The sequence below is a fragment of the Miscanthus floridulus genome, chromosome 14, assembly GCF_019320115.1.
Source record: "Miscanthus floridulus cultivar M001 chromosome 14, ASM1932011v1, whole genome shotgun sequence".
Taxonomy (NCBI): domain Eukaryota; kingdom Viridiplantae; phylum Streptophyta; class Magnoliopsida; order Poales; family Poaceae; genus Miscanthus; species Miscanthus floridulus.
In genome coordinates this window covers 75,001,897-75,012,346 of record NC_089593.1, presented here as the reverse complement: position 1 = coordinate 75,012,346, position 10,450 = coordinate 75,001,897, and the positions used below count along the sequence as shown (strand labels likewise).

At 47.6% G+C, this 10,450-nt stretch overlaps 1 protein-coding gene and 1 long non-coding RNA gene across 2 annotated transcripts; both read right to left on the bottom strand.

Annotated features, from left to right (window-relative positions):
- Positions 1–985: 985 nt before the first annotated feature.
- On the bottom strand, positions 986–1,993 carry LOC136503765 (uncharacterized). The gene is made up of 4 exons (XM_066498738.1): positions 1,823–1,993; positions 1,382–1,748; positions 1,206–1,310; positions 986–1,134 (listed from the first exon to the last, which is right to left on the bottom strand). The coding sequence occupies exons 1-4, from the start codon at positions 1,991–1,993 to the stop codon at positions 986–988; spliced, it is 792 nt and encodes a 263-aa protein (XP_066354835.1).
- Positions 1,994–5,759: 3,766 nt separating this feature from the next.
- LOC136502776 (uncharacterized) lies at positions 5,760–7,204 on the bottom strand. The gene is made up of 5 exons (XR_010770700.1): positions 6,932–7,204; positions 6,791–6,839; positions 6,628–6,703; positions 6,454–6,515; positions 5,760–5,860 (listed from the first exon to the last, which is right to left on the bottom strand). It is a non-coding gene; the product is annotated as an uncharacterized lncRNA (long non-coding RNA).
- Positions 7,205–10,450: the final 3,246 nt, after the last annotated feature.

Genomic DNA, 10,450 nt, shown 5'->3' with positions numbered 1-10,450 from the left:
TTTCTCCAAATCGCTGAACACGATTTCTCCAAAAATCGCCGATTATGTTTTCTCCGGATCACATAAAATTTTCTCCTAAAACGACGACAATTTTGCGCTCCAAATCTCCTAACATAGCTCGCCAATCGTCGAGCAGCACACATTTTCTTTTTTGTTTTCTATGGAGAAGACCCCGTCTCTGATCCCTTCCTACACGTGCCTGGGGCCCCGTGCTCTGCGTTATGGTTGGTCGGCTGCGGTTCCTTGGTCATGCCCGTTCATCCTACACGTGTCAGGGTCTCTGCGCTCGATGTTATGGACTATGGGCTAGTCAAGGCCTAGATTTCAGGCATGAACTAACTGCTCAGACGCCACTTTAACTACTCTTTCTCGCCAAGTTACTCAAATTGGCCGCTGAGCAGCATGTGTTTTGCTCTGATCTTTATGGAGAACACCAACGCTCTAATATCCCCCTACATGTGCTATGGGCTCCGTGCTCTGCGTATTGGGCGGTAGGCTACGGTTCCTTGGTCACGCTTGTTTTTCCAACACGTGCTTGGGCTCTGCGCTCTACGTTACAGATTACAGGCTAGCTAAGGCATAGAGTTTAGTGAAAACTAACTGCTCGGACACTGCTTATATTATGCATAATTGCATTGGGTTGTTAATACAATGATTCTTCAATGCCAAATAAAGCAAGTGGTACAGGCGATAATATCTGAGCAGTTTTTTAAGCTTTGACAACACCTTCTGTTTCGCCAAACAGGTCTATATCGCCGACAAGCATTTTTGCTGCATCTTCAACATCATCCTCCAGCTGCTGGGTTTCCGCATTGCTCAGCCCATCGGCGAACCCACCCCCAATCAACTGGATATCGACAGTCGGGTAGTGGGACCGAACCACCGCAAGGGCATGAGTAGCGGTGGTCATAACGGCGTCGCGGTTGAAGTTTTTGAAATTCTCCCACACTGCTTTGCATCTCTAGATGATGGTGTCCGACCCTTGCTACCTACCATCAGGACGAGGTGCCGGTTCAATATCGACACAGTCGAGTACTGGTTTTATTGCGGCGGTTATAGTGTTGAAGTTGTCTTTTTGGACCTTGGCTTCCCGCACCAGCACATCGAACTGTGCCTTGGCTTTATGGTGATAATCTACAAGCATTACAATGGTTCGTCATGCCAGAAAAGTACTACAACATTATTTCCGACTAGGGGGTATTTACCTTTCAGTTCTTTGGCCAGTTTATTTGCTCGCTCTGACTCTTTCGCTTTATCTTGTCGGATTTGCTCAACGGTCTGGCGTAGCTGGCTGAGTTCTGCATCTTGCTCTGCAAGCAAAACAGTTATCGAAAAAACGGATGGCCAACTATTGCAAAGTACATTCGCTAATAAAGCATACCGGATTTCTGCTTGGATACATTCTCGAACTGCTCGCACTTCTGATCGAGCTGCTCGGATTTACTTTTGAGCTGACTGGTTTTCTTGCCCAATTGCTCGGACATATTTTTTAGCTCCTCGGATACAATCGCCAGTTGCTCGGATTTCTTCTTTAGCTGCTCGGATGCAGCCGTTAGTTGCTCGGACAGAACCCCCTTATGATGTTCTAGGTCCCGCGAGTTAGACTCCGCAAGGTCCCACTCGCGCTGGGCCCTCTTAATACTCTTTTCCGAAAGATTTAACGCCTCCTGGAGTTTCTTGTTCTCCTCGGCGAGGGGCTCCATCCTCTTCATCAGTTGGTGCCATTGCTCGGTTGTTCGAGCTATCCCCTGCGGATGAACAATGCTAGTGCTAAACTTTGGTCTCCAACAACATATATCAGTATTTCAGGCGCGGTACTCACCTCGATTTGAGTCATAACTCCAGCAACGGCGGATTTCAACCACTTTATCTCCCTGGTGGTGTTTTCTTCCTCGACAACTACTATCTCTTCCCTGCGTTTTTGGAGAATCCGGACGGACTGGGGTTTAGGTTCGGCACGCTTGATCTCCTCAACCTCGTGCTCCTCCACCATCGCTCGAGGCACCACTGGGGGACTCTATGGTCGGACAGCTGCTCTGACCACTCCTGAGATCGCTGCGGGTGGTGCAAGTTGCTCCTCGGCCGTCGTCGGAGTTGCCTCCTTAGCATCCGGTGCATCAATGTCAGCTGCAGCTTTCGCTTCCAAAGTACCGATGTTTTCAGTCGCAGCCTCGGTCGTTGTCGCTGACGCGCCTGTTGTGTGCGCCAATGATTCACCACCGCTAGGACCGTTGGCAGCAACGGCTGACCCGTCCTCTGTTCGTCGAGCACTCAAGGACTCCCAGACAGGAGCAGTCGGCATTATCCCTACTGAGGGTCCAGGCCTTGGTGTTGCCCTGCATAATATCGGCCTGTCAGTACCCAAAAGAAATCAAGGAACAATACTATTACTCCAAGACCAAGATACTTACAGTTTGGTCTTCCGATTCAATTTCTTGAACCGGTGATGCCTGCCTGATCCCCCAGGCACTGCTGCTTGGTCTGCCTGATGGGAGGGTTCCTGCTCTTCTACAGCAGGCTGCCGCTCTGCTTGGTGCCCTGGAGCCCCCTCTGTGTGCTGCTCTACGGTAATTCCCCCTTGTTGCTCGGGGACTCCGGTCGTCTGCACCGCAGGGACTTCCATCATTGCCTACGCATGATTCTCCCTTGCTTGCTGCTCGGGGACTTCAGCACCCTTCGATGGCTCCTTTGTGCTCGGCAGATGCGCTGTCTGGTTTTCATCGTCGTCAGACCACTCCAACACTATGGTCCTTCGCGGTTGAGCGGTTCGATCATCACCAAGCGAAATGCCGCCCGATTTGTGTGTAGTGGAGCCTGTGGTTTTTCTCCTTTTTTGGACCGACTCATCTACCGCTGGTCTTTTCCCACGAATCTTCTCCGATGCCAGGGATGGACTATCCGACGAGGTGCTCAGCTCCTCCTCTTCGGGCTGTAGCGGCCACCGGATGTCTACTCCTTTTGTCCAATCGGCTCTCGACACGCTTGAAAAGTATATTGCCCTATCCTGCGAATGGATCTTTACAAAAGTAAGTCAGTCCTTTGCTCGACAATCGATGCCTAATTAATGCGAAATGAAATGGTTACCTGAGGAGGCGGATTGGTGCAGTTGAAGGCCTTCGTTCCTTGTGGCTAGCTTAATGAGATGTTGGAAGTGAATAGGTCCATGGCCCGGTCTATTACTTCTTTCTTCGACAGCCGGTCTGTGCTTTCTCGGGTACCGTCGTTGTCACCTTTATAGTCGAACGCCGGGTGGGCCCTCTCTTTGCAGGGCTGGATGCGGCGCACTATGAAGCTAGCTGCAACCAGTTCACCCCTAAGCTCCACGCCCTTAATCAAGTCAAGAAGCTCCATTACTTGCTCCATGTCAGCACTGTTGGGTCTCTCCGACTAGCTACTATGGTTCACCGGGATGTGGTGGACGTCGCATCGAATTATTGGGTGACTTTGTTTGATGTAGAACCACCTAGCGTTCCAACCTTTCAGGGAGGTGTTTAGCGGTACGTTGATGTACTCACTGGCCATCCCATCCCTGAGCTGTAGGTACACATCGCCGACCACCTTAGAACCGTTGGCCCCTTTCTTCTTTAGACAGAACAAGTGCCTAAAGAGGTTGAAGTGTGGAAGAACACCAAGAAACGCCTCGCAGAAATGGATAAAGATTGACACGTGCAGTATGGTGTTGGGGTGCAGATTGCAGAGGATAATCGCCCAAAACTCCATAAGATCCCTCAGAAAGGGGTGGATAGGAAACCCTAATCCTCGCCAGAAATAATATTCAAATACTACAGCCTCATCAGTATGAGGTGTTGGAAAGGGCTCACCAATAGCCGGCCGCCATCCAGCAGTGAGGCGGTCTAGGAGAACGCCTGCCGCCACCATTCTGTTGAGATCCGCCGCCCCCGTCTTTGATGGCACCCACTCCACATCGCGGCTAGCTCTAGTGGCCGCCTTCCTCGGCTTTGCGGCTCCCTTTTTCGGCGCCATTCTCTCTGGTTTGGTCCTAGATTGGAGGCGAGTGCTTGCGTTGGTACGGAATGTGGAGTGCAGGGATTGCGAAGGAAGGAAACAGGGCAGAGTGGCAGAGGTAGGGCGAGGTATGCGGCGGCACTGTTATAAAGCACTTTCCCCACCCTTTTTTGCATCTGAGGGTTTTTGGGAAACTGTTCCCGCGATCAGCGCTGCTTCGGATTCTCCAACGTGGTTTAATGGGCCGCAACTCGGGCTTTCATGCAACAGCAGCCCACGTCACTCATTTATCGCCGCCAAATAATCGCCGATTTCTTCGCAATTTAATGAGGTTCAGTAACCATTACTGTACAGCCATTACTCTGATTTTTTCTCCACGGTTTGATTTATCCGATATTTTCGCCTGAAACACGGGGACTGGCTGTCTGCTCGGTTGGTTTTCGTTATTTCTTCGTTTCTGACCCTGGCACCACGTGACTACGTCACCTACTGTCAGGCTCGGGGACTAAGTGGGCACACTTCACCTTGCGGTGAATGTGTTTGTTCTCATCTCGAGGCTATGCTCGGGGACTGGCTGTCTGCTCGGTTGGTTTTTGTTATTTCTTCATTTCTGACCCTGGCACCACGTGACTACGTCACCTATTGTCAGGCTCGGGGACTAAGTGGGCACACTTCACCTTGCGGTGAATGTGTTTGTTCTCATCTCGAGGCTATGCTCGGGGACTGGCTACCTGCTCGGCTGGTTTACTACTTTCTGACCCTGGCACCACGTGACTACATCACCTATCGTCAGGCTCGGGGACTAAGTGGGCACACTTCACCTTGCGGTAAATGTGTTTGTTTTTTCTGAAAGACTCCGTGCCTCTAAAAGCTAAAGAAGGTTATTTTTTCCTCATGGTCGGACTCTAAGTGGGCACACTTCGTTTACTGCGCAAAAATTTTCAATTCTGGACTTGAGCTCCTTACACCCTTATGTCAAGCCGTGCTTGGAACACACTGCTCGGCGATGTTGCACGCTGCTCGGCAGCTGCTCACAACTGCTCGGTGATGTTGCACGCTGCTCGGGAGCTGCTCACAACTGGTCGGCGATTCATTATGGTGGTCGGACCATGATTTGGACAGCTCAGTTTTGGTTCGCACCTGCTCGGAAAAGCTCAAGACGGCGTTGCACAACGGGTACAAGGCGCTCGGGGACTAGCTGTGGGGGGTACGACCCCAGATACCCACGGCAGACCACATGGGCTACGCCTCCAGGGGCGGCCCAGCCCACGAGAAGAAGCCTTGCGGGGCACAATTCTGCTTGACGCCTCCCGCAAGACATGGGGAGGATATCCTGAAGATGTTACAAGATCTGTTAGGATACGTACGATCCCATGATTCTTGTAATCTGTTATTACTTTCCGGTTATCTCTCAGATCTAACCGACTTGTAACCCTGCCCCCGGACTATATAAGGCGGGCAGGGACCCCCTACAAAATCACGGCAAATCATACGATAGCTAATACAAACCAATAGACCACAGGAGTAAGGTATTACGTCATACTGATGGCCTAAACCTGTATAACTCGTGTGTCTCTGTTGCCTTCTTGTTCTTGATTACACGCTCCTCTGTCGATCAATCTAACTTCGTGGGATACCCCTCGGAGGACTACCGACGATATTCTATCGACATAGTCTAAATATAAAGTGTGCGCTAAAATAGAAAAATGGAATCATGGTAGAATTTTCTTTACTACATTTGGATAACCAGGGAAATACTAGAAAGAAATAAGAAAAACAAAGACGACACATGTACCATCATGGGTGGCCCTCGCTGGAAGCCATTGTTCTTAACCGCGCAGGAGGTGTTCCCTCTCGTCGTCATTGTTGCCCGCTTCGCACATCTCCTTCATACCTACAGACATAGCCACCCAAAGAACATTAGATGGACTGAAAGTTAGGAAATTACATTTTTAGAGCTTGCTTGCTTTGAATTTCTTGGTTAGTGCCAAATTAATTAAATTGATACAATCCTACTGCAGTGCTAGCTGTTACATGGTGTAGGCTCGTTTAATTAGGGTTGTGCTGGTACCTTGTGCACCGTAGGTCGCATTTAACTGTAACGTTAGCCCTTCATAGAGAAGGCACTAAATGGAGAATTATGACCAAGTAACATGGAACTTACCAAAGAGGATTTTTTTTGGTATTTGTACAGATTGTCTTAGACCAACAGTCAACAGACTAGCAGGCTAAAGGCTCTGTCGATATTCCTTGAAATCATGGATACAGCAAGTAAGAAACTTAATATACCTAGGAATATAAGAAAGAAAAAATATGGACCGCAATGCGATACAAACAACACATCATGTTCACACCATCTCTATGTGCATCTGCATCGCCATTGACTACTGTAAGGCTCTGGAAAAACTAAGAGCAGCAAAAACTAAAAACATAGATGAAATTACTCTTCAGAAGAATTATCACATAATAAATCAGCAAATGGCTCACCTCCATGGCCATAACCCATTTTGATCAACTGGTTCCGCTCCGTACATGCCATAGTCAGCCCTCTGTAAATAGTTTTCGAACTGCTGAATTAATCTAGGAAATGAGAAAAGAAAACACAATACAACTGGAGAGAAGAGAACACAATAGGGCATTGGCACTCGGCCTGACCAGTACCTGTGCCACCACGGTTGGCTTGAAGCATGCCTACCAGGGATCAACACGGAGAAGGCAAACAGTGGAGCATCAAGCACTGGAGCGCAAACCCCAGAACAGAAAATCCAACTTAATGTGGGGAGAAATCAGAGGGCAAAAACAAAATAAGAGGAAACGGAAGTACCTGAAAGGCGGTGCGGAGGCCGGTGATTACAGTCGATCACTGCAGGGATCTGAGAGAAGAAAAGATGAAGCTAGAATAGCAAATCTAGATGGAGATCAAGATGGAGGAGGGACGAACCTGAGTGTCAGTATGGTGGTGAACCCTATGGTTGTCGGAGATGGCGCCACATCGGGAGAGAGATACGGGCTGGGGGAGGGATAGCGGCTGTTGGGCAGCGCCAGGAACTACCACCGGCGCACCACCTCGCCGGCGCGCTGGTGCGCCGCCACCGCGGGGTCCTAGCCGGTGACGTGACTCATTGGGAGAGGGAGAGAGAGAGAGGCAGCGCCAGCGCACCGCCTACGGCCCGGTCTGCATCGTGGCCACCCTGCCGGGAGAGAGGGAGAGAGAGAGGAAGGGGACAGGCAAGACGGAGGAGGGACAGACGGCGCCCGTGGGTCGTGGGGCTCGAGGTCGGGAGAAGACGATAAGGCTCTAGAGGATGTGGAACGTGAGGGAGAGAAGCTATTTCGGTGGATGGAGCCTGAACCATTGATCTCCGAATCGGACGGCTGACGCATTTGGAAGTGACGTGGACGGCCAGAGGAGCGGCCAAACCTCGATAAGAAGAAATGCAATTAAAATAGCACTTCATGCCGGGTCTTCAACTTGTACAAATGATGCTATCTGTTTCTTTATTATGGGCTTGATATGGCATACTGAGCAGTCCAGACCAATCAGCCACAAGCTTCTTCACAAATATTTACCAAATTGTCGGCTCCCATCAGTAAACTCCATCGGCAATAAATTATCAAATTTTGGTGTAAACACATGCTCCCCTAGTTCGGAGTGTGAATTTTCATGCTTCCAACTATTTTCCTGAGCAGGTGACGCCTGATCGCGACACTGAAATGAGCTGCACGGGCTCCATATCAATCATTTTCTTCTTGGTCTTGATAATTTCAAAATTAATCCTCATATGCATCTTATGATGCTTGGATCCTGCTTTAGCCGATTCAGAGCTAGCCCCCTAAGTCTTATAATTACAATTGGCTATGTATTTGGAAATATTCTCACGCACTTCAGATATTTTAGCTGATATCCACGAGAGGTCTCATCACACCATCATCCAAGCAACTACTATTATATCCGGCTGGCCGATAAGTATCTGTAATCTTTATCGGCTATCCTAGCAGAGCCACCACCAATTCTTCTTGATTCGGTTGTTCTGCTAATGCCTGATGAAATTAGCCAAAGAGCCTGCTGGTTTGGTCACTCAGGCACTCAGCTGATTAGGCGAAGGTGACCCAAGCCAGGAGCCCAGGATTATGACGGCTGAACACCAGTACCGATCGACGAATAGCAATGGAGGATATTTCTTCATGCATGGACTCCAGGACGTAGCTGACATGTATAAGCACGAATAGGTCGTATAGCTCATGCATACGTCGTGTGTCCTCTTCTAGTTTGATTTCCAAGGAGCTGATGAATCCGCAGGCAGTAATAATACCTTATTCCAAGCCTCACCTACACATGTGAACTTCGAAGTGTCTACCACATCATCTTGGGTAGTTGAGGAACAGAACAGATTAGAATCCAGTCATCCTCATTTCTCTTGCTCAGAAAACTTGGGTTTTTGAAAGATTTTTAAATTAAAACATAGTTTTCCTCTGTAAATGATTCTCTCAAATCGCTCAATGTGTATAGTTCCTCACTGAGACATTGTTTTGCCCCTATTCACCCTACTTCTAAAAAGCTTACGTGGAGTTCGGGTAGGGATAAAATATGTAGCATACTTACCTTATGTATATCATAAAGTCAAACCCCGAATCCAATGAGAGAAGTGTCATACTCGTAGATCAAGATGTGTATGTGGGTGGAATATTTAGTGGCTACCCTAATTCTACTATGCTCTCTGAAATATATTTCTCTCTTGTGGAATATTTTTGCGAGAACATGGGTTACCTTTATTCTCATCTCTTTTCCTTTTTCTCTTTTTCTCCTTTTTTACTTTGGACCTCTTTTGTGTCCATCTTTTTATATTTTTGCATAACCCATGTCTCTTTTTACAACAAACTTTTGAGAGAAATATTATCAAGAATTTGGAGCATTTATTCTGATAAAGCCTAGCAAACATATTTTTGTCTTCTCCCAGTGTAGGAGCAGAACATTTTGAGGTAGATAAAAAGCATGTTTTTGCGTACTTCCAGTGTAGGAGCAGCATATATATGAGGCGTGTACATGATCTTGATCTTGGGAGCATGATAAATCTCTTAACAAGGGTCAACAAGACTTGACAAAACTCAACACAAAGTAAATAGCCTATGTGGAAGGTTTTTTTATGATAACATATGGCCTTGGTAGGAAATTCAATATCATCGAGGAGACAAGCTATTGATTTTGAATTTTTTTGTAAGAAAATTTCCCAAGTACTTTGCAAAAAGAAGCAAGGTTCCCTTCATCATACCATATCTCATTCATCAACTACTTAGATGGCATGCTTTTCCTATGATAAAATGTTCACAAGTAATAGGAAAAGCAAGGAATAAAAAATATATACCTCATATCTGCATGAACATACCTCCATCCTGAGCCTGGTCACCTCAGTGTGCTTTGCGGCCTGCTCGGCGACTTTTGTTGGCTCGTGGAATCCCTAGTTGTCGCCGAAGAAGTTGGAAATGGTGCCGGCCTAAGCAAACGAACAAATCCTAACGTATGGTGGCCTGGAGCAGCATCTAACCATTGTTGGCTGAAAAACAGGTTAGAATCAGCCTTGGAGTCTTTAAAATATTCAGCCAATGCGACTCTGAGTTCCAATTTTCAATGATGTCTGATCTTCATCGGCTTTTTAGGAATAAATGATTCTTCGGTTTGAAAGGTGGGATTTTGAACTAGCAATCAGTTTTCTTTGGGGAAGGTCATTAGTTCAGATACTTCACCAGAGGAATATGCTTAACATTTATCCCTTTCCCTACTGATGTTTGTATTTTCTCTGTAGATGCAAGAACATGTAATAGAACCTTCAATTTGCCTTCCATGAGATGACCAGCATAGCTTTCGAGTCAAATGTTGTGATAGATTTATGTGTGCCAAACTCAATAAACATAATCAGTGTTGGGCCTAATTCGTTGCCAGAAACAGAAGCAATCAGCCTTGAGGTCGGATGCTCTATCAATCATGTGTAGCTGAGCTGACCCCTACCGATTTCTATATATTCGCTACTGCATCATCTGGTCTAGGTGGGAGGAGTACTAGTGCCTCAGCACATCCACATTGGCGTTGTAGATAATAAAGCCAAACTGGTTGAGCTCCAGCTAATGTAGCCATGCACATGTATAGTGTCTTGGTTCTCGGCCACCATATTTAAAATATACTCCGAGTACTCATAGCCAATACCTTGGCACCCAACCTGGACAAGTATTTGCAGGATCTTGACAGACCATTTGAGGAGTACCAGGCCCCCCGATTGTAGCCACATTGGCGCTAGCAATAAAGCAGCTAAGCATCAATGTGACATAGTCGCCGGCGAGACCCAAGATGCCAGAGAATAAGAATGCAGCTGCAACGACGATGGCGAACCAACAGCCGATTCAATGAGATGTTCACTCCACAGAGGAGCCGGTGAGCGAGTAGTTGAGAATGCCCATGAGGATTTCTATCCGTACGTTGCCCTTCGGCCGA

Excerpts from the sequence above, each read along its gene's own strand:
- LOC136503765 (XM_066498738.1), bottom strand. The coding sequence starts at position 1,993 with ATGGTGGAGGAGCACGAGGTTGAGGAGATCAAGCGTGCCGAACCTAAA. Across the intron at positions 1,749-1,822 it reads GAGTTATGACTCAAATCGAG|GGGATAGCTCGAACAACCGA; the intron begins GTGAGTACCGCG and ends GTTCATCCGCAG. Across the intron at positions 1,311-1,381 it reads TGTATCCAAGCAGAAATCCG|AGCAAGATGCAGAACTCAGC; the intron begins GTATGCTTTATT and ends TTTTGCTTGCAG.